Below are 23,983 nucleotides of genomic sequence, written 5' to 3' on the forward strand. Positions count from 1 at the left end.
TGGGAGGACTCAAGAGAAAACCCCTCTCCAGGGTCTCTGGGATGACCCCAGGCAGAAAGGCATACCAGGCCGGCCCATTTACAAGCCCACTGGTGGCTGCGGGGATTTTCAGAAGTAAACTGCAAAAAGCTTGCCTCTCAACACACAAGGGCTAGAAAAGCGACCCTGTTCCTGGGGGGATGGAGAAGGTAAGTAGGGGGAGCAATGAGGCTCAACATGGGAATCCCCAAAGAACAACCCCCTCAAAAAAACCCATTTCACCCCTCAATTCAAACTAACAAGACTGTTTTGGGGAGTATGACTGTTTCAACCAGGAAGTTGGTGCTGTGCTCTAGGGAAGAAAAGGCCTACACAGGCTTTTCTCCTCGAAGCTCTAACTCACATCTCAGGGACCCTAGATAGGAAAGGGACTTTGGGACCAGGCTTGAAGGGCTGGGAAGATCTATATGGGGACAGAGGGAAGGGGGAAAGGTCCTGGTTTAAGGTTGTAGGACTCAGAACTGTTTCTTTCTATCATGTCCCTTAGGCCCAGGGAGAGGCGGAAGTCCCTTGCCCCATGGCGTTCAGCCAGTTGAATGGGTTTCCTCCGGGCAACTTGAAACCTGCTTCTTTCAGATCTTGCCAAAGAATCAAGGAGAAAGGTTTGGGGAGCTGGAAGGAGAAAGCAGCCTGGCCCCAGAGGCGATTCAAGCCATTGAACCAGGTCCTCTTCCTCTGGCCACTGTTTGGTGCCCCATGGCCTTCCACAGCAGGGGGATCCGAATCCTCAGGCCGCAAAAGTGACAGCACCCAGACACCTTCTCCTCCCCACAGGCATCCTCCAACTGGCATGGGTCAGGTAAGAGAGGGGAGCCCCAGAGTCTGAGCCAGCCCAGGGTCAGCCAGCTGAGATGGGTGCTGCAGACGGATGGACTGACAGACTGACGGACGTGCAAGGAAGACAGACCCCACCAATGCAGGAGGAAGGGGAACAGGCATGGAAGGTCCTTCAAGTCACATGCAGGCAAGCGGGTTGCTGAAGAGGTGAGCAGAGATGGCCCTCAGGAGACAGGTTAGACCAGCTGCTCCTCAGAGGTTCATAAACATTTATGCAAATGACCCCTCCACCAGGCCCGCCCCCAGCCCTCCCAGCCCCAGAGTCACAGGCAGGAAGGTTCGGCTTACTTGGTGTCAAGCTCTATGAGATTGGTGTCTACTGGAGTCTCGCTCTCTGGAACTAAACATACACAAGGCTTGTGAGGCACCCTGGGGTTCATGGGGGTGTGGGATGAGAGGTGAGAAGTGGGACAGGAAGCACACACACACACACACACACACACACACACACACACGCACACACACACACGATCCTCAGACCCTCTAGATAAAATGGGGCGGACAAGGAAGGACGGTGAGTGGGAAGCCTCCCAGGTCCAAAACAGCAGATGTGGGAAGGGAGTCGGGCATGTCCAATGAAGACCCTGCAGAAAGCAGGTCTCCAACGGGAGACACATTAACTTCTTGTTTGCCTGAGTTCCATTTATTTTGCAGCCTTGGCTATCCTCAAACGTGATCCTCCTGCCTCACACAGCTCTCCGTGCTGGGATTGTGTGTATTTGCTATTGTACTGCTTGGTTCATGCACCGACTACTCTTCGGCACGGAATATACCCAGTCTGTTACCACTTTAAAAACTCAGCTAATGTGAGACATGATTCAGCAGTTAAGAGTACTGGGTCTTTCGGTTGTGGGTTCAATTCCCAGCACCTACAACCACCTGTAACTCCATTTCCAGTGGGTCTGATGCCCTCTTTTGGCCTCTGAGGGTACTATATGTATATAGTACACAGGGAGGTGAAACACCCATACACATAAAATAAAAATAATAATAAATTTTAAAATTAAAATTAAAATCCACCAGTGTAGTTTGTCTTCCACTCCTAGCATCCCTGTCCCATGGAGAATAGGAGTCAGGGCTCTCTGTCTCCTACTTGGGTCAAAAGCAAATAGTAGTTGTGTTGTGGGTCTGGAAAAAGACAGGGAACTGGGGAAAGAGTGATTCTGGGCTGAAGGCTAACCCAGAAAAAAACAGGGTGTAGGGATAACAGGGAGGCTGGTAAACCCCACCCCAGTGACCCACGGGCCCCACTCACCTTCCCGATGTGGGGGCTCCTCTTTAGGCTTGGGGTGCATTAAGGTAAAGGGAAGTTCCACAGCCACGTCACTGAAACACATACCCAATTCAGTGAGCTCGGAGACAGCCTCGGACTTTAAGACCTGCTGCCCTGTCAGTCTGAGGCCTGGGGAGGTCACAGAGAGGCAGCAACAATCTAGTTCTGCTACTGTGACCATAACTTTTCTCCTGTTCTTACAGAGAGGTAGAAGCCCCATTCACCCAGTCCCTTAAGGGGAGGGGCAGAAACTCCCCTTACCTTTAGGATCCTTTGATTACCACAGACTGGGGACCATGCCTGCTGAGTCTCACACCATGGTCAGTGGGTAACCGAGGTGACCTAAGGCCCTACCTATCTCAGATTATCATGGCTTCCTGACACCACCCTTCCCAATTTTCTTCCAACCCTACCCACCCCATCTTCCTGCCACCCACAGGCTTCAGAAACTGGGGTTCAGAGATGCCCATGCCATGTGCAGATTCTGACACCTCCTCTGTGTGCGTGTGAGAGGAAGAGAGAGCTAGCCATCTGCCACTGTTGGTGACCAGGCCTTCCCTGACATTGTCCCTGGCAGACAGGCTGAGGACACAGAGTGTACCCAGGACTGTCTCAAGCCCTTCCTTAGAACAACTCCTGGGATCCTCAGTATGATGATGACTCAGGCAAGGACCAAACGTTTAGGTGCTCGGAGATGAGCCTCTTGCTTCAGGCTGCACAGCTATGGGTAATAAGTGAAGAAAGACTCTGGCCCCCAACATCCAACCCCTTAGCCACTGAGTGATAAACAGAATTAAGAACTGTTGTCTCCGGGAAAACACAGCCACATCTTACTGACCACACTGCCAGCTGTGAAGGGGGGACGGGCTGGCTGTGGTGGGCGGGGCCAAGTCTGGACTCATGAACTTTGTTGCTTGACACTATAAGGGACAGAATTATCTCTTTGATTCACTCAGATCTCAGAGGATGAGTGACACAGCCACTGTGTGACAACAGGAGATCACAGAATCAATGTCTGGGGTACACACACTCCTAAGTTGTGGTCTGGCAGCAAGGGCAACTGACTACAGTTAGCCATGAATTCTTGGTGCAGTAGAAGTTTGAAAGCCACTAAGCATGTATCTCTCCGGAACATCCTAGGATTCAGGTCAGTAATTCAGGTGGCCCTCCTAGGGGCCATTGCCTGTATCACTGCTGTCTACAAAGGTCCTATCAGTTGAGTGGGAAGGGAAGCAGTTGGGATGCTCTACTAGAAGCCACATCTCCCCAATCTTTCCTGGCACAGTTCCAGTTGCTGCCCATCCCCAACCTGCAATGGAGATAACCCTAGATCCTTCCCTCTCAGCACCCTGTGGTTCTGATCAGCTAGGTCTGTGACCCCAGGACCTCCAGGAAGGTGGACAAAGGAGGGGCTTTACCTGGACGCAAGATCTCCCAACAGGCTGAGTGGGCCAGAGGAGGCAGAAGAAGCGGTCAGGACAGAGTGCAGAGCGGGAGAAAAGAGAAAGGACATTCATTCACTGCTCTGCCGCCCGCCAGAGGACACGCACCCAACCCCTGGGCAGCTGACATCTCATTTAGGGCACTGAGGGATGGGCTTGCAGAGCCCCTAGACCCCATCTGCATCTGTAAAAAATAATCTCCCTGCCCCCAGGCTATCTAATAGCAGAAGGAAGACTTTGGGGGTCACTAGGATGTGTGAAGACTGGATTCTGCAAAGTCACAGAACACAAGATTAGCCACAGGGTCTAGAAGTGTTCTGTTATGTAAAGTTGGCATTAACACTGCCAGACACCGAGACAATATCCTTTGTTCAACCGAGACAGGCCAGGCTGACCTCAGACTCGCTATGCTGCCAAGAATGACCTTGAACGCCTGCTCTCCTGCTTCTCCCTCCCAAGGGCTAAGACTGCAGGTGTCTGCACCATCCTAGGCTTGGAGACACTGCCCTAACGAATGCTACTTAACCCGTCAGGAGAACTATTTAGGGTCATTCCCCCCCCCACATGTACAAAATGGTTAAGTTAGCTAATTAGTAAGCCCTTGGTTCAGCACTGGGTTTTTCAGTCTCTAAGAGTGGTGTGTGGGCACATATTCCTGAAATATGAGGAAGTCCATGTAGCTCCTGAGAATCACAGTACACACCCAGATTCGTATAGGCTGTACCCAATCCTCAGAGCCAGACCCAGGCCTAAGCTAAAGAGGAAGAGATAGGGATAGAGATGGAGGAGAGGAGGAGCCCCAGACGGTGAAGAGGAATAAGAGGAGGGAAGAGAAAAGCAAGTCCTCAAGTCTCACCCCCTCAACAGAAAAATGCAGCCAAAGGCTAGGCAACTAGGCGGGATGGGCAGGGGTGCTGGGGTGGCTGGACTTACCCGCCCCGGGACACCACCAGCTTCACTTTGACTTTGTAGGAAACGATGATGCCCAGGATTTCACGGTTGGCACCTTCCCGTAACCTACAGGGAGACAGGGAAGCTGGTCCTTGGGGCTCCTTGGTGGGCGGGATGTAGTAGGCATCGGAGTGCGATGGGAGGCACCAGATCCAATGGAGGTACGAAAGGGAGCTGTGCCCAGTGCACTGGAACTTGTAGCCCTGGGTTCTGTTTAATGTCCCTTTTTGTGGTACTAGAGATTAACTCCAGAGTCTCAAGCATGATGGGCAGGTACTCGACCACTGAGCCAAGGCTCCTTGGGTTCCACATTTAGCTATAAGCCCTTGCTCTGATGCCCTAGTGAGTCCTCGTCCCTGCCTCGACAGTGCCACACAGCGCAGTGAGGGCCGGCCCTGACCGCCTTCTCACCATTTACCTCTCTCACATCGTTTATGCTCGGTAACCCGTAAGCAGAACGAGCTCCACTGAGAGCTGAGAAGCCAAGGGAAGCTGGGAGTCGGGGGAAGACGTGATCAGGAGCTGGTGCCTCATGGGGGGCATTGAGGGCAGGTCAGACATGAGACAGGGTAAAAGAGGGACAAAGAGCTTGTTGGTAAATGGGAGGCCCATGAGGGGGGATCATGTGATTGTCTAGCCTGACCTAAGTCTAAGCTTGGGGATGAGGGTCTCAAAGTCAACAAAGACCAAATTCATACAGAAAGCCAGATATCATCAGAAGGAATGAGTTTCCCCTGCAGCCCTCAAGGCTCAGCGGTGCCTATGGACCAAATGGCCTAATGGTGCCTCACGTGGAAGGGCCCCCATAGCTACTACCCGGCTCCCCACCTCTTCCCTAGCCTCTCTAAGACCCTTCAGAAGCCATTTTCCCCTCCAGCCTTGATGGCATCAGGGACACACCCAATCTGTATTCAGAACTTGGGGCTACGAGCTGCCAATTCTTTCTCTAGTTGTGTCCCCCAGAACCAAATGATGGGACCCAGTGGTCTTTGACTGGTAGAGGGAGTAGGGAGAGAGCTTCCCTAGCTAGCCTCATGGATACTGGCAATAGTCAGGACTTAGAAAAGAGCCTAAACCCCATCCTCGGAGCGGTGGGTCAGGGTGGGACCCCATTGTGGATTGGGCCCCGGGACTTAGAGGCGGGTTCTCACAGAGTGCTGGAAGCCAGGTTCGTGTCCTCATGCTTGAGTTTCCCGTCCAGGGCAAGTCCCCGCTTCTCTCTGTTGTTTGCCAGGAAGGGAGTCAGTGTGTAGACCTTGCAGAACGTTGAGCTGGGAGCCACGGTGTCACTGAGAGGCAGAGAGGCAGTATGAAGACAGCCCTTATCACAGCAGCCCTAGCCCTGCCAAGGTGTCTGGACTGGCCCTGCTCCAAACCTTCCTCTGCCAGCAACCCCTGCCTCCCAGACGCGGGAAGCACTGGGGCCAAGCCCAGCTCTCTTGGAAGCCCACTGCCATCTGAAAGAGGAGAGACACACGTCACACTAGCAGGACTAATCCTGGAGTAGCCATGGCCGTGATGCACATTTTTTTAAAAAGAAGTTTATTTATGTATTTTATGTATATGAGCACACTGTGGCTGTCTTCAGACATACCAGAAGAGGGCACCAGATCCCATTACAGCTGGTTGTGAGCCACCGTGTGGTTGCTGGGAATTGAACTCAGAACCTCCAGAAGAGCAGTCAGTGCTTTTAACCGCTGAGCCATCTCTCCAGCATGCACATTTATTTTTAGTATTTATTTAATGATTAAGTTTTTAATTATGTGCGCGTGCACGCACACCTCCGTGACTGTATTACTCCACATGTGTGCAAGTGTCCTCCAAGGTCAGAAGAGCAAATCCCATCCCCTAGAACTAGAATGACCAGCTGTTGTGAACAGCCTGACACGGGTGCTGGAAAATGATCCCTGGCCCTTTGGAAGAGCAGCAAGTGCTCTGAACCGCTCAGCCACCCCCCCCCCCCCCCCGTCCCACATTCACTTTCAGAAGGTATCACTGCATACAAACCGTGAGTAAGTGTATGGAAGCCCCCACCCAGGTTCTACCATGGAAACTTTACTGGCTGTAATGTGTAGCTATCAGCCATGCCCAACCCCACGGGAAACCACGCTCACCGGAAGCCCAGGAGGCTAGCCTTTCTCTGGGCTACACATGCGAATCCATGACAGAATATGGAGTTAACCTGGGGTTAAATGCTATTCTGGCTCTGGGCCATTTCAGTGTACCCCCCAACACTCACCAGAAATCTATGCCTCATGGCTATAGATTTTATTTTTAAGCAACAGTGAATAAGAGAATATTCAATATCCAATAATGCAAGAATATTTGGCTTACTAGTAACAGCTCCATCTCTAGGATATTAGAAACCATGTCAAAGTGGCAGGTGTGGTTGCTCACACCTATGACGTCAGCACTTGGACGGCTGAAGTAGAAAGATTGGCCTGAGTAACAAGCTTGGGCTACACAGCGAGTTTCAGGCTAGCCTGGTCTCAAAGTGAGACCTGGACTCAAAGACCAAAATAGGGGCCAGTGAGGCCACTCAGCACGTAAAGGCATATGTCACCTAAGTTCTAGCCTAGGATATACATGGTAGGAGAGAACTGACTCTCGAATGTTCTCCTTTGAGCCACCAAGAATAAAGAGAAAAACCACATTTTTTTTAAAGAAGACTCTTCCATACCATCTACTGTGAATGTCAAAGGAGGCAGAGGCCCTGCTCTCTGCAGGTCGAGAAGAGATACTTAGTCCTGGACTCAGAACTTCCCCTTCTCCTGACTAGTCCCACCATCCACAGTTGGCTTCAAACACACTTACTCAGCCTCTTCCATGGCCACTGGGCACTTGTACTGAGCTGTGTTGAAGAGACAGATGTCTGCATACTGGCGCACTGAAGAGAGAGTGGAGGTGAGCACATGAGTCAGGGGGTACCTTTCAAGATACACCTCAAGCTCTCTGGGGTAGGTGTGCTTGCTTAGATCAAGACAATGGCCAGCATTTACCAGAGGCCACCACCCCAGGCCCCACCCAAGCAGAAACCCCCATCAAAGCCCATGACCAAGTCTTTCCTCCCAGGACAGCTTGGCCAGGACGCAGAAAGCCCATGAAGGGGTACGCAAAGAGTAAACCCATTGCTCGGCACCAGCTTTGAAGCCACAGTAGGCTGATGGCAGACCCAAGCTTGGGAAGCTACTAATGGTAGAATCTCAGGCTTTGAAGAAAGGCCACACCTGCAGCTATCCCAACCCTCGGAGGCTTCCCCAGCTACCCGAGATCTTGATCTTCTTCACAGTCTTGTTGGTGTTGTTGGTGACGTGGACATTGACGCTGATGGGTTCTCCATGGTAATAGATCTGTGAGGCAAAAGGCAGGATTGAGGCCCCCCCCCCCCCCCGGCTCATCAGCTGCTTCCCACTATGACCTGAAAGTGTCGCAAAAACTACCAAGTGTATGAACCTTCCGTACCACTGTGGGACCTTTCAAAGATGTCTATGTTAGAAGATGACATGTCAGAAATGGGGGAACGGCTTTGTCAGGAAAGCACTTGTGTTGCAAATGTGAGGAGCTGAGTTTGATCTCCAGAAGCCATGTGGAAATGCTGAGCGCTTGTAATCCCAGCACTAGGGAGGCAGAGACAAGAGGACCCCCGGGGATCGATGCCCACAGAGTCTAGCCTAGTTGGCAAATTCCAGACCAATGACAAACTTCCTCAAAGGAGGTGGATGTTGTTCCTGGGAATGACACCTCCAAGACTGTCCTCACACACACATATGCACCCATGCACACCCACATACACACATACGAAAAAGAAAACGAAGCTGGCATCCTCAGCTCCAATCCCATTCTGACCGCTAGCTCAGACAACAGTAATAGCAATGATGGTGACAACCATTGCATGACCTTGGACAGGCTATCTGAGACTGTTTCTCCTCTAGTCTGTGAGCAGGCTTGGACGGAGCAATGTCTCAAGTCCCTGTGGGTTCTGATGGTCTGGGTTCACAGACACTTTAAACTCTGGAAGATTCTGGGAAAGAGAGGGGAGGCTAACCAGCTACTGAGGGACCCACTCGGCATTCTCAGGGAAGGGCCCCCACCACTTAGTCCAGACCCTTGCCTATAGCTGCCCCAAGAAGAAGGGACACACCCACACCCCCATCAACTGGCTTAGAGTTACCTGACTTCAAGAGTTTTTCACCTTCTTGCTCATAGACAAGAGGGTAATGACAAGGAGTCCTTGGGTCCTTTTCCCCATCACCACCCCTGCTGATGAGCTGGGCTTCTTCACCCAGACTGAAGCAGGCAACTATCAGAGTGTAGGAGGAATGGCCAGGACTCTTCCATTGCTCCCATCCCATAAGTGCACATGCCAACCTCCATCCATCCTTTGAACCACAGCAGGCGTCCCCAAGTCCTGAGGACAATGGGGTCTGAGCCTCTTACCTCCTTATCCAGAGATGCCTCAAGGTGCAGGGGCTTGTCCGACATAAGGAACTGTCTGGTGGTCTCAGCTGTGGGCTGAGGGCCAGGCCTCTCAGGGGCATACTGAACCTTCCGGATGACTAGCCGCACAGAATTCCTAAGGAAGGTGGATGGGGAGAAAGAGTCACCAGCCTCCACACGCCCTTTCTGTCCCTGAGCCACCCGACAGCGCTTCATTTGGGTCTGTGTGTGCCAGTACATAATGGTAAGAAAGGGACTTTTTTTTTTTTTTTTTTTTACTTCTTGCTCCCCGTGTCTCCTGATTAGCGTAAGTCGCTGGAAGATGGGAACTTCTTGCCTGGACGGTTCACTACCACAGTCTCAGCACGTGGGTCAGTACCTGCCGCCTGGCACCTGCCAAGTGCAGAGGTCGGAGGCGGGGAGGGGCCGTTATAGGATGTAGATTCAGCCAAGAGGAGCAGGACAGTGAGGAGGTGACTGACTCAGAGAGGAGTTCAGTGGAGGTCACAGGGCTTAGGGTAGAAGCAAGGACGGACTGAGTTGGCGAGTTACCGCACGACCTAGGGAAATCACCTCCCATTAGGAGAGGATGAGGGTGGTGGCTCTCGGTGTCTGCCGTTGTTCATTATTATGCTCAAGATCCCTCTTATATTCCATAATACCATTATGTCCCCTTCATCGCAGACAGATCTTAACAGGGAAGTTGGGACAGACACGAGGAGGAGTCATTTCTCCCCTATACGGGGAACAACCTTGCTGCTGATGAAAATGCTTGTGATACTCGCAGTAGCCACCAGGTGGCGAACTCATCCCTAAAGAGGTTGGTGGACAGCTCTCAACAGGCTGATCTAGGACTTAGGATGCCAGGGACATCAGAGCCAGGAGGCAGGGGTCCTGAACTCCAGGAACCCCAGGAAGGACAGCCATAGGAAGTCAGGACCAGCTGCTTTGTCCTCCCTTTGTCTGCTGAGCACTATGGGCCACACTGAGTCCCATCTAGGTTCATTTTCTCCACGTCTGCCCCTTGTTCAGATCCGTCCACAAACATGGGCTTCAGTCCTGCTGAGGACCTACCTCTTGGCTACCCACTGTGGAAAATTAACTGAAGCTGGGGTCTTTTTAATATTAAAAGGCTGCAGTATGAAGGGATAAGGTGAGAGAGAAGCCTGGGTCAGGCCCCTTGGGCCACCTCCTCCAGGAAGCTCACCATGACCTGACAGACTTCTAGACCATTCTGACAGCCAAGCCCCTCCACATCGCTGCTTCCTCCCCACTCCCACCAGCATCCTGCGTACCTTTTATGAATCTTCTCCTCCAGGTTCTCAGCACAGAAGGCTTTCACTTCATAATCCACACCACAGGCCTGCAGAGGAGGGACATGCTAACCCCGTGGCATTAGGGAGACAAGGTCCCCAATCGCCCTCCTTGACATGAGTCTGACACCCTGGGACCCGGTGTTGGCTTTGTCCCAATGCTACCCTCGACCCAGTTCCTTCCACTGAAGCTGCTCCTGCGAACCTACCAGCCACCCCTAGTCCCCCTGGGACTGCTGCCTGTCTGGGTGGTTGTCCGCAGACAGCCACCAGCAAAGTTACAACCCTGAGCTGGGTGTCGTGGTGTCCCCCTAGCTCTCTAACAATGAAGGAGCATGCTCACTACCTGCGCTCTGCACGTGAGAGGGTGGACTGAAGTCTGGAGCCTGGAACCCGCCCCTGCTAATCCTCCCTAAGCTTCAGCTACGTCCTCTGTAAAAACGCAGTGATGCCAACTCCAAACAAGGCTGCCAGGGCCTGTGTGAGGCCAGGGCCTGTGTGAGGCCAGGGCCTGTGTGAGACCAGGGCCTGTGTGAGGCCAGGGCCTGTGTGAGGCCAGGGCCTGTGTGAGGCCAGGGCCTGTGTGAGGCCAGGGCCTGTGTGAGGCCAGGGCCTGTGTGAGGCCAGGGCCTGTGTGAGGCCAGGGCCTGTGTGAGACCAGGGCCTGTGTGAGACCAGGGCCTGTGTGAGGCCAGGGCCTGTGTGAGGCCAGGGCCTGTGTGAGACCAGGGCCTGTGTGAGGCCAGGGCCTGTGTGAGGCCAGGGCCTGTGTGAGGCCAGGGCCTGTGTGAGGCCAGGGCCTGTGTGAGACCAGGTGTAGGTACTCGGAATTTGCTGGTGCTGTGCAATCAATACCAGAACCAGCTGACGTGACTTGGAGCCTGTGACACGTCACCAAATGTGGGGCGAGGCCGGCCTCCATTGGCAGCCCTGTCTCAGGAGACTGATTGATTATCCAAGGAGCATCAGCCAGGCCTGGGTCCAGGCAGCTTCAACAGGAAGCTAAGTTCCAACTGTCCACTACCCCGTAGGGAGAAAACCAGGATTCTGGTGACATGAAAGTCTGGACCCAAGATGATCTTCTTGGAGTGACCTACCTTCCCTGTGTCCTCCGGCCCTGGCTGCAATGTGACTGAGCATGGGAGGTTTGGCGGGATCTGTTTGGGAGACAAATAACATGAGCTGACCTTTCACCTCTGCCTTGTCTCTCCCTACACCCCTCTGTCACTACTATACACCCATCAGACCAGGTCCCCTGAGGACAGACCATCTCGCTTCCATCAGACCAAGTCCTCTAAAAACAAGCTGTATCTTTTCCATCAGACAAGAAGTCCCTGAAATAGACTGGTTCTCTCCTGACCAAGCCATATCACACCAGGCCCCCACGGAGAGTCAGGGCAGACTATGGAAGATGAGAATTCGAATATTCTTCACATAGGTTCTCAACTCATCCTTGCCCTGGAGTCATGAAGTCTCAGAAACAGGAAGACGTGAATTCCCGAATCATGGTGTCTTGGAATGGTAGGGAGGACTGTCAGGGGATGGGAGGACTGTCAGGGGATGGGAGGACCGTCAGAGGATGAGGCAGTATGTAGGCTGACTGTCTGAAGAGAAATACACAGGGACACAGGGCCAGGCAGGACTTCTTTCTTAGCTGCAACCATCCCTGAACCTTCCTTTTTCTAGAAACTTAAATGTAGGAGAACCAGAGGAGTAGCCTAGAGGTTAAGGTGACATGTCCACAGTGGCCAGAGACAAGGCCCTTAACAGGCAATGTAAGTGACAGTCCTGAGTCCCAACTGGGTGAGCTAAAGCAGCTGCCCTTCCGGGCTCCCCACGTGCCTGTCCTGAGAGCATCCCAGAATGCTTCTGGAACGCACAAGGGAGTACTGACCTCAAAGGTGAAGGGGTAGGCATGCTCGCCCAACTTCTTGATGAGCCGCTCCTGTAGCCGCGTCAGGGGTTTCTTGTCCTCAGGGGCCGGTGGGAAGGACTGCACGTTGGCCACAAACAGATCTTTGCGAAAAGTCAGACCCAAGACATCCAGATCTTCCCGGCCATATCGGAAGGCGCAGGTCAGTGTCACGTAGACTGTGAGGAGCAGGGGAACTGAGGAGGGGCCTGGGGGGAGCATACAACCCCTCCCCCCAGAGCTCCAGTTGTAGCCCCGAGGTTCTCCTTTTGGAGGATACAAGCCTGTCTGCCCCAGGTTTAACTGGAGTGAGTACACTGCCCTCTGACACAGGTGCCTTCAAAGGCAGCCTTGGTGCGGTCTCTTAGGAAGGAGCCTCCTGCTGGCCCTCCCCAGCTCACTCCAGCCCATGCGTATGGAGGGGCAGAAAGGATGGTGGTTAGGCAGCCATGGTGGCTGGATTAGACTGGCAGACTGGGGAGGGTTAGGAGGCAGCCTAGAGGGAAGCACACAGAAGGCTGTGTCTAAAAGACGGGGGGACCTCAGCCCAGCCTAATCCTAACCTCGTACACAGACCTTCCACCTTTACCATCTATAAAATGGAACCCTCTCTCCTGTTCCACTGTCATCCTCCCTCCCCCAAGCCTCGCTGTCTTATTGGTGGGACAGGGCTTGGAGCATAAGCTCTCATTTAGAGGCCAAGAAGCAAGAGACCTCTGCACCAGGGGACACCAGAGTCCTTACTATGGTAAATGCACTGGTTCCTTTAAGGAACCAGGAGAATGGACAGGAAGCCATGAGATTAGCAGAGATCCTGTTTAAGCACCAAGCAGCTTGCTGAGGAATACAGCTTACCTCGCCTTTCTTTGAGATACTCAGGATCCACCAGGACCACACCATCTGGGGGAGACAATGAACTGAGCTTGACTGTCTCGACCTGAGCCCCCACCATCCACTCAAACCAAACTCCAAAGGTAACAAGGCACACTGTTCATTTGGCTGTGGCCCTCTGCAGTATCCTGCAGAGAGCCAACAACCATCAGAGCCGTTGACAGCTTTATAGGAAAACACGGCAACAGTCTCGGGGTATAAAACAATGTTTCAAAGAGCGGTACATATGAGGTGATCCCATATACTGCCTAGGGACATCATGGTGATTTTAGTTTGTGTAAGCACACTATGTCCTCCACACAGTGACAAAACCACAGAAGGACATTTCTCAGAATTGCCATCATTAAGTGACTAATCTCCCTAACTATGGTAAATGGCCTTGAGTCATGTTCGGCCAGCTTTGTAATAAACAGACTCTGCACCGGGCTTTGGATCAGCGAGATTTTCAGAGCTTCCTGAACATGGTGGGGAGGTCTATGGATTGGGGGCTCTGATCATTATCTCTCAGGGTTCATGTGACAACAGATGTGCAGTGTGTGTCACAAATAGATGTATTTGGACAGACCCTGGCATGTGTGACCATGGATGCTATGGTCTGAATCTTAAATGCCCTCCAAAGGCTGATGTATTGAAAGCTGGTCTCCAAAGCAACAGTGTCTGCCTTGGGAAATGACTGGCTCACAGGGATCTACCCCATCAGGGAATTCATAGCTAATGGGTTACTGGAAGGTGGTGGGCACCGTAGGAGATGGGCCTAGTTGAAGGGTATATTGGGTCCTTCTTCTGTCTGTCTCCTGCTCATTGTGAAAGAGGCAGCATGCTTCTTCCACATGCCCCTGGTCATGCTGTCCTCCCTCACTGCAGTGCGGTGCCACATCGCTGAGCAACTGTGGGCTGAAACCTCTGAAGCCATCGTCCAAATAAGTGAACATCTTGTCACAGCCATAAAAATGACTCATGCACACTGGAGACAATGGGAAGACGCCTGATGCCTCTCACAAGGGCTGTCCTTGGGAGCGGAGCATCTGGCAGGACAAAGAGAATCTATCTCAGCTGAGCACCCCAGGAGGCCAGGAGCACTGTCCAAAGGACTGTCTGTCAAACACACAAGCACGCGCGCACACACACACACACACACACACACACACACACACGCACGCACATATGAACTGTAACACATAGCCCACCCCTATAACTGATTACTCAAAGTATCATAAGAAACAGTGAGGGCTGGAGAGATGGCTCAGCATTAAAAGCACCGACTGCTCTTCATGAGGTCCTGAGTTCAATTCCCAGCAACCACATGGTGGCTCACGACCATCTGTAATGGGATCCGATGCCCTCTTCTGGTGTGTCTGAAGACAGCTACAGTGTACACTCATACACAAAATAAATAATTCTTTAAAAAGGAAGAAAAAAGCAGACGAGGAGTACCTTGGCCCCAGGTTGCAGGGACATCCCAGTCCAGCCTCAGGGTCACCCACCCCTGCACACATCCTTTTCCATCCATGATGGGCATCACCTCTATGCCATGTCCTGCACTGACTGGGCACCTGGAGCTCAGCTGAGGATGAAGGCACTTGCCCCTTCTGGCAGTGCTTCCTCAGTGGGGTCAAGAGGGGTAACTTGGAGCCTGGCTCCACAGAACAAGGCAGGGTAGCTCACTAGAGGACTGAGAGACATGACAAGAAAGCCGGAAGGGAAAACTCCGCTCAGTGGCCTGAGAGCAAGGAACTATGAAGGCTGGGAGGACACTCAGAGCTGGTGCAAACACTCCATCAGCTAGGCGCTGGGCTCAGGTCTAGCACCAGGTCCCTGCCCCTGATGGGCTGGCGGAGTGAAGGGAAGACAGACCAGTTCAGAGAGAGGGCAGTGTCATAGCCAGAGGGCTTGTTACTGAGGCAAAAAACCAAACCTGTACAGTACCCTAAGAACTCAATGGGTCCTCAGGTGCAGCAGGGAACCTGACATGGAGTAGTAGCCTCCCGTGCCAATGTGTGTGTTGGAGATCTGGTTCTTTCCTTCTCTCCACTGTCCACAGCCTCTTCTATACTCGGGTTATGTGCAACACTGGCCCACAGAGAACTCTAGGGAAACCACTCCCTGAAGTCAAGCACAGGTGACCCCCAGGTGAACCCAGGGCCCCAGAAAAGCCAGTTCTGGAGAAGATACAAATGGAGAAACATCAGAAGACCTACACACGGTCCTCAGGCAAGGCTGGTGAGCTAAAGAAGGTGGTTCTGTCCCAGGTCAAAAAGGAAGGAGCCTGGGTCAAAGCCAGCATCTTCAGCTTGTAACCCTGTCAACACCCCGTGGGCTCAGGCCCCCAGGGCTTCTGCTAACGTTCTCCAAGGCCTTCTCTCTATGAGCGGAAACCTGCTGCTATGCTCTGCCTTCTTGACTCTGGTGCTGCAAGGGACCCTCTTAGCCCCAGGACAGGGCACAAGAGCACACAGCATCTCTAAGACAATTCCTGAGGCCAGTTTCTTCACCCGACCTCAGTGTGTATCATTGTGGACCACCCCCCCCCCCCATTTTTTTTCATGGCCATCTTTTTTTAAAAAAAAAAAAAAAAAAAAAAGCACTGGAACATCTCTGGCCTTGGTACTTCCATTTGTAAACTGGGTGACCCTGTGCCTCCCCATACAATATGAAAAGAGCCTGTGAGGTTAATCAAATGTCTTTCTATAGAAGCAGCTGTTCTGAGCATGGGCAATTTACTCCCATGGGGTCATTTAGCGCGTTGTCATAACCGTGGTGGTGGTAGTGGTGGTTCTGGTACCTAATGGGCAGGGACCAGGGATGCTGGCAAACATCCTGCACACAGATGTTATCCGGGCACACAGATGCCACCGATGGTGAATAATCCAAACCAAGATGGCAACCGTTCCAAGGGATAGAAACCCTGAACTCAGCCAAGCCCTTGGGAGCCAATCTCAGCTGTGGCACAGCGTCTTAGGCAGAGTCCGTGTAGGTGAAGAAAGTCCTACAAAAAAAAAAGACTTCCCTAGGAAACAGCAGAGCCAGAGGCTAGAATTTTGGCTCACTCGCTTTGTGACCTGGAACAAGTCGCTAAGCCTCTCTGTGCCTCATTCTGTCCGGAAAGCAGGAGTTATCACTGCTGCACGGTGTAATGTAAGCCTTACGTAAGATGTGGCTGCTGCTTCATCTCCTGCACATCTTGGAGCAGTCAGAGGCCTCTGTCTTGAACAGGGAGGAGCTGTCCAGAAACCCGCTTCCCGAAGCAGGAAGCCATGCCCACCCATTCTGTGTGCCGGAGCTCTGGAGAGGAGGCCCTCCCCTAGCCCTCAGCCCGGCACTCACCCACAGGGTCCACGAAGTCAATGTGGTCCACAAAGTCCCTCTTTCCCAGGTAGACAGTGAGCTAAGGGAGAAGAGGCACAGGGGCATTAGTGTAGTGCAACAGCAGAACACAGGACCCTACCCTGAAGCTAACGCTGACCTCTGCACACATCCCTAACCCTTGCCGGAACCACAGCCAGACACAGTCCCTGGCCCCAAACACAATATTAACAATAATAGACGCTAGAAAAGTTTTAGACACCTCTGCCTCTCAAAGCCCTCGGAAGGAGTCGTTATTCTTCCCATTTTATAAACAAACACATTGAGGCCTAGAGTTCTTCCAGTCAAACACCACTGAGGAGTTAAAGCTGCAGGGAGGCAAAGCAGAACAAAAGGAAAGTGGGGTATCCTGGGGAGGATTGGGGGCAGACAGACAAGCCAAGTGCTCCAGGCAGGGATCCATTTACATGAGGATGTTGCCCCTAGGGCTGAGGAATCAGGGAGCTGGTTCCCTACCCAGTCACAAGCCCAGAGCCAGACAGAGCTCCATTGGCTTAAACTGAACTGAGAACAGCATCCTCTTCCTCAGTCCAGGCCCCAGCATTCCATCCTGTTTCTCAAGGGCAACCGCCTCGGCCCCTTTGACACTGGGCAGCCTCCAGCTGGGACAGTTCGCACGCATACTCGGGCCACACTTAAATGCAAACCTGACAGGGGTGCCTTCCTGCCTGAAAACCTTTTAGCCATTCCTCTGTGCCTGGGGGAGGGGGGGGGAGGGTCCGTAAAGATGACAAATGGATTTCATTCTAAGCACCAAATCCAATTGACGGCTCAGAGATGCCTGGGGCGCAGGATTGGCAGGGAATGAGAGAGGATGGATTTCCCGCTCAGTGGGAAAGGCTGAGAGACGATTAGTGATGTCTGCTATGGACACCAAATGGAGACACGGAAGTACACAAGGCAGCCCAGAGTGTGTAAGCTGCTAAGCCCAGACACAGGACTCCTGCGGTGGGCCCTGTGCCTTACTCACCTCGGCTCCTTTTGCACACTTGGACACTCATTAGCCTGGAATACCCTACATGTCCTTGAATTTTACGCTCTGCCCTAAAGCCCCCCATTTTTACCTAGATTTTCCCAGAACTGTGTCACCTGAAGAGGAAAGCCAGGGCTGATACACACACCGGGGCAGGGTCTTACAGTCCCCTGGGCATCCCAAAAGCTCACACTTGGCACTTGGAGTGGGAGTGGTCCATTTCTGTGCTGTGAGCACTGTCTGCCTCATCTCAGTACCTCCTGACGCCCAGCCCAGCCCTGGCAGAGTGACTTCAGTATTTTCTATCTGCTGAACAGAGAGTAAAAGGGGGCTCAGCCTGTGGAATAGGGGGTTCAGCCTGTAAAATAGGGCCTCCAAAAGGGGGGGGGAAAGCCCAGGCCCTGAGAGCCCCTGGAGAAAAAGGCACGATGTGACACCATGACATCTAGACACCAGGGGACTCAGTGGCGTCCCTGTGGCCAGCTTGTCCCTGTTTCTCACACTCACACCAATGTTGTCCAATCCATCTCTCCCCAGCTCCCTTTCCCGCTTCCCATTATGGCCGAGGGCTCCTGAGGACAGAGCTGTGTCAGGCCCAGACAGTGCCAGGGGAGGCTGGTTTCCTTTCCTAGTCCACAGAGAAGCCTGGAGCTTGGGGACTGTGGGGAGTCCGCACGTAGCACAGACTCACCTTTCCATTGGGGCTTGCCTTCTTGAACACTCTGTGGAGAGAAAGAGAGGCGAAGCCAGGGTTAATGATTCTGCCCAACTGATCTCCTGCCTTGACTGTCCTACCAGCACCCAGGGCGACTGCCAGCTGCCCGCAGGTCTCCTTCAGTCCTTCAGAGCAGGTTGGGGGAGTCTCACGAGTCCACCCGGCTCACACACAGGAAAAAGCCCCGGAGCCTGCAAGGTCCCAGTGATGGAGCCCCACCTCTTCCTCTATCACCTTCCGCCAATCAATCATCCTTACTCCTCGTCTGCCTCCTGGCTCTTCAGTCCCTCTGTTCCTTGCTGCTCCTTATTCCAGCAGGTGATCCCTACACAAAGCCTTTGCCCTCAAAGCTTTCTTTCCCTACTCTCCCACCCCGGATGTTCTCCCCAGGTAGCCATGCCTTCAACGCCAGCTACCTCAAGTCCCCAAGTCCTCCTGATTCATCCTTCTTTTCTTCCACAAGCTCTAGGGCACACTTCCTCTGTCTGCTCTGCCACTGTGCCCACTCCACAGCACGGCCTCTCTCTCCCGTCCACGGGTGAATCCCAAACACACACCTCACTGTTGCACAACCATTACGTGCTCAGTGATAACAGCTGGTGGAGAGCTCAACAAATATCCACTGAACGGATGAGTACATCGCACAAGAAAGCCGGGAAAGGCACCTGAACTCACACAGTAGAGCATCATTCGAGAGGTCAGATAGCAGCGGAGTCCCCGGATCTTGAAGAACGCCACTTGTCTACCACTAAAACCACTTTGCCCTCCCAGAGCTGTATCTGGGGGCCTGAGACCACTCACCTACACACCGTCATCCAGCCTATCCCCATTACTAGGGGGAGGCAGAAGAAAAGTGAGAGAGGCCAGGGGATGAGGAAATGCATTGAAAGAAGGAGGGTGGGTGAGAAGAGAGGAGAGATATAAAAACAAAAACTGACCAAGAGTTAGAGGGAATAGAACCAGGAAACAGAAGCAGATGAGACAGACCCGGAAGGAGACAGCTACACCAGCTCAGCGGAGCAGCCCCAGTCCTTCCCAGTAGCCCATCTATAGGCATCTAGGCCTGTGACTCTGTGGGAGCTCCACAGCCTTTAGCTTGCCTCACCCTCCCTCCTGGGGCCCAGGGAATATTGATGGGTGTGAGCATCTCCTGCAGAGGAGAGCTTGGCCCAGCATTCTCTCGACTTCCCTCTAAGGACCCTAGTATCTCTTCCCCTCATGAATATTTATCGGTGCTGGGAGTAAGAAGATGACACAAGTGGCTGGGGTGTGAATTGTTAAAGTAAGGGGCGAAATGCAGACCACCTAGGCTGAACCAGCAACTCCACGCTAGGAGCTAAGAGCTAGGAGCTCCATGCCTCTCCAGGAGAACGCCGGCGTGAAAAGCCTGTGGATTCCAAGCCTTGCTCACCTCCAGGCGCTGGTAGTCCAGGCTCTGAGGGAGAGGGAAAGCCACTTCGGTGGCTGCTGGAAAGGATGAGGCACACCTAGGGTCCAGGAAGAACAATATTCACCAAGCAGAGAGAGGGAGAAAGAAGAGGGAGGAAAGGAAGCTTTAATGAGCAGCTAATCATGTCTCATAGTAGAATGGATATATTTCAACTTCCACTTCACAGAGGGAAGCTCTTAACGGGAGGCTCCTTGTGACGCATTAACTTGCCCAGGAGCATGGCAAACAAGGGGCTAGGTCGGGACCCAGAACTGCTTTTGATGGGGCCTTCCTCTGGGGCTGGTGCCTTAATCCAACCCACTGTTTCCTAAAACCCCGAAAAGACAGGAAGAACAGACAAGCGGGGAGGGGAAGAGGAATAAACGAATGGTGGCTGGGGTGAGGGGCAGAGTTCAGGAAGTACAGCCATCAGTGGGGAATATCCTGCTACTACCTTAGTCAGCACCCGAGGCCACCTCCTTCAGGAAGCCAGGACTCTTGTGGCTTCCTCAAACAACAACAGCAGCTGCCTCACTCCCTGTCCGTTACTCCCCACTCATTCCTGTAAGTGCATTTCCCGGGACAATGCTGGTCCTGGACAATCCCATTTCAGAGATGCAGAAATTGAGGCGCGAAGAGGTCACCCTAGTCTGTCTCCATAGTTCCCGCTGCTCAGCCGGACCGTCACGTTAGCCGAGCACCACCACTCAAAACCCCACCCACTTTTTGCCCCTAACGCAGTCGGAAAAGAGACTCCTTGGCGTATTTTCAGTTTCCAAGACCCCCACCTTGGCAACACCACAGAGACCTCTTCTTGTGGCAGGCACCAATTTAACCTAAGCCCGCGATCCCAGCCAGCCTTGCAGGTATGAGCAGCTGCATCTGGTTCGCCCCCAGTCTTGCCTGTGTCCCACAACCTGAGCCTCAGTCACAGCTGGGTCCCTCTAAATGAGAAAAAAACAGCAGTGCCCCTTTTGGTTAAGGTTCAGGGCAGCTCAAGACAAAGAAGGGGGGGTGTAATAAGGAGGCCAAAATCTCTCACGGGAAGGATGAGCAGGCGGGATGAGCTGAGGCCGGAGCAGGATATGGGGACGCCATTGGAGCCTCAAGCCGTAGCTCCCTGTCTCCACCGCTCCTTCTGGGGCTGCAGGTCCTCCTGGCTGCGAGGCTGTCTGTGCGGCTGCTCCATTGTCTCTGTGGACCAGCTCGCTCCGCTTACTCAGGGATTTTTCTGCTCCTCCATCCTTTGGGCTCACATGTGACTCACACTCCAACCCTGTTTCTACCCAGCTTCTCTCTCGGCTTCCCGCTGCTAACTGACTGAATAGCCTAATTCCAAATTCCCAAGAGAGGGATCTGATTGGTCAGCTTTGATTAGGTATCCCACCTCCTGGTCCAATCACCTATGTCCGGGATGTAACCTGTGGTCCTTGAAGCAGAAGCAAAAGAGGCTCGGGAGATCCTTACTGTCCAAGCCAGAGGTTGCAACTCACTAGACATTTAGGAAGTCTGTTCAAGGTATTAGGGACAGGGAGATGGCTCGGTGGATGAATTTTCTGCTTCACAAGCATGAGGACTCGAGTTTGGATCTTCAGAACCCACATAAAAGATGGCTACGGAAGTGTGCACCTGTAACTCCAGCACTGGAGAAAATTCCTGGGGGATTCTCTGGCCACACACTACATAGAGAGCTCTAGGTTCAGAGAGAGCTCCATGTTGAATGAGAGTCCCTATTTCAAAAAATAAGGTGAGGAATGAAAAAATAAGATGCCCACAGTTGACCTCCAGCCTCCACATTCAAACACACACACACACACACACACACAGAGAGAGAGAGAGAGAGAGAGAGAGAGAGAGAGAGAGAGAGAGGCTTGTGTGCACAAACACACACTACACACATGCACAGAGGTTTTGTTCTGGTTTGGTTTGGTTTTTGGAGGTTTTTTTGTTTAGTTTAGTTTTTGTTGTTTGTTTGTTTAGGTTTTGTTTTGAGGCAAGGTCTTACTATATAGCCATCTCTGGGCTGGAACTCACAATGGAGACCATGCAAACCTTCAGACTCATTATGGTTCTCGTGACTCTTCGAGGATTAAAGGCATATGCTCCTAGGCTGACTCAGAGATCAGCCTGCCTTTGTCTCCCAGCACTGCCATTAAAGGCATGTGCCACCACACCTGGCTTTATTTATTTATTTAATGAATTAATTAATTAATTAATTGGCTTTAAAAAAATGGAATGGACCAGATGATAGAAAAAAAGATCAGACAATAAAGATATAATAGATAAGTCTTATGGGCCCCAGCGACGATTCCCCGAGGCTGGGTATGTGGCAATACCAAGCATCCCCATCTCACAGACTTAAATACCTGGGGCTCTGACAGATGAGACAGGACTACAAACGCCACGCGCCACGTCCAGCCACGTGCACAGAAGAAGCTGTACACGAGTCCCCAAGCCCTTCATACTCATTTTCTAAGACTGCTTCACAAAGTTCCACAAGTTTATTCATGGTTCTATGCTCCAGATGTTCAAGGTGGACCCCCTTGGGCTAAAATCAAGGCATCATTGGAGCCCTTAGCTCCTCCTGGAGGTTCTAGAGGCAAATCTGCCTTCTACCTTCTCTGGCTTCTAGAAGGTTCCTTTCCTGTCTCATAGCCTCCTGCCTCCACCTTCAAAGCCAACAAGAGAAGACAGACTTCTCCCTAGACTGGATCACACGATCCGTCCTCACTCTCCTTACAAGGACTGCTGAGGTGACACTGGGCCCATCTGCATAATCCAGAATGATCTCTCCGCTTTAAGGTCAGCAGATTAGAAGCTTGAAGCCCACCTATAACCATGACTCCATGGGTTAGGGCCTGGACATCCTGGGAAAGTATTTCTTTGCCTACTGCACTGTCTTGCTTCTGCAGCTAAACTCGGCAGTGATCTAGATTTTCTGCCACATGATAGCACAAACCGAGCCTTCAGATACACAGTTTTAAAATTCGGAATCCTGAGGCATGTGCCACTGCAGAAGACCAGCTGGAAGCTCACACAGGGAATGCCTGTGTTGAACAGACCCTGAGACTCACATGGGGAATTCGAGGGAACCGAATTGCCAAAACAACCTTGAAAAGAATAGGACAAAACTGGAAGGCTCGGACTGTCCAATTTCAAAACTTACTATAAGGATACAGTGATTAAGAGGGTTGGAGAGATGGCTCAGTGGTTAAGAGCACATCCTGCTCTTCCAGAGGTCCTGAGTTCAAAACCCAGCACCTACACCAAGCAGCTCCCGGATGCCTGTAACCCCAGCTCCAGAACTGTCTGACATTTCTGGCCTCTTCAAGCATCTGCACACACATACACAGACAAATACAGCATTAAAAACAATAGACTTTTTTAATGATAGAGTGATTGCAGTTGTATGGTACTGGCGTGTAGACATCAATACAAGATCATGAACAGTACAGAAACAAACCCATATAATTTGTGGCAATTTATATTTACTTATTTATATCCAAATTGTAGCATTATATTTATAATTTTTTTTGACAAGAGTTAAGACAAATTAGCGGAGAAAAGTAACAACCTTCCTTCCTATATTTCTCAAGCTGGTCTCAAACTCCAGGTCATGGTGCCGCAGCCTCTCAAGTGCTTACATTATAGGTGTGAACCACCATGCCTGCTAAATCGTCTTCTCAAGAAATTACAGAGGGACCAGATGTCTACATGCAAGGGAATGAGGTTAGACCCCTATGTTACACCACACACACACACACACACACACACACACACACACACACACACACACCAACTCCCCAGGGAATGGAGATGACAGATCCATACCGCTGACTTCTGGATTTATTACATATGTGCCCTGTGGATCAACTCAGGCCTTCACACTTGCAAAGCACACACATCACTGACTGAGCTGTCTCCCCAGCCCAAACGTTAACCTCTGAATAATGGCATGTCACAATCTCTGTGCAGTACAAACCTGGTTCCCACTTCAGTGATTCCTCAAAGACCTCCCAAGCTACTGTGTTGCCATTGCAACTGCTGTCTCCAGAAAGCCTTCCCTGACTTCAAGCTGTACATCAGCATGTCCCCGCTCACTGCAATGTAAGAGTCCGTTTACTTCACTTTTGTAACAGAAATAAGAGTGAGGCTCCTATGGGCACTTTTGCCAAGGGGGCCCTGGGGCGCAGTGTGCTGCCTAGGGCAGAGTGAGTCACTAAAAATGAAGGCTGTTGATGGACATCATAGGATGGATAAGGCAAGCACTGGGGCACAGGTGGTACTCCACTCAGCACTGGGGAATAGATTCTAGTTATACTCTGCCCCGGGCTACTGGGGGCAATAGGCACTGGACTTTGAAAATGTTTCATGGGCTAGGTCGCAGTTATCATGGTGAGTCTAACCA

The 23,983-nt window shown here is 52.0% G+C and overlaps 1 protein-coding gene across 2 annotated transcripts in view; it reads right to left on the bottom strand.

The window, feature by feature from the left end:
- Positions 1-23,983, bottom strand: part of ARRB1 (arrestin beta 1) — a 68,508-nt gene that overhangs the window by 5,643 nt on the left and 38,882 nt on the right. Inside the window, exons 2-15 of one of the 2 annotated variants that reach the window (XM_080912318.1) lie at positions 18,123-18,153; positions 16,420-16,480; positions 13,060-13,104; positions 12,187-12,383; positions 11,390-11,449; positions 10,275-10,342; positions 8,980-9,115; positions 7,808-7,892; positions 7,357-7,429; positions 5,694-5,831; positions 4,525-4,608; positions 3,568-3,591; positions 2,132-2,202; positions 1,165-1,216 (exon numbers count right to left, since the gene is read on the bottom strand). In XM_080912318.1, the coding sequence (XP_080768444.1) occupies positions 1,165-1,216; positions 2,132-2,202; positions 3,568-3,591; positions 4,525-4,608; positions 5,694-5,831; positions 7,357-7,429; positions 7,808-7,892; positions 8,980-9,115; positions 10,275-10,342; positions 11,390-11,449; positions 12,187-12,383; positions 13,060-13,104; positions 16,420-16,480; positions 18,123-18,153 (1,125 nt within the window). The remainder of the gene's footprint in view (positions 1-1,164; positions 1,217-2,131; positions 2,203-3,567; positions 3,592-4,524; positions 4,609-5,693; positions 5,832-7,356; positions 7,430-7,807; positions 7,893-8,979; positions 9,116-10,274; positions 10,343-11,389; positions 11,450-12,186; positions 12,384-13,059; positions 13,105-16,419; positions 16,481-18,122; positions 18,154-23,983) is intronic. The other variant, XM_080912319.1, reaches the window with a different exon arrangement.

Source organism: Micromys minutus (assembly GCF_963924665.1).
Source record: "Micromys minutus genome assembly, chromosome: 2".
Taxonomy (NCBI): domain Eukaryota; kingdom Metazoa; phylum Chordata; class Mammalia; order Rodentia; family Muridae; genus Micromys; species Micromys minutus.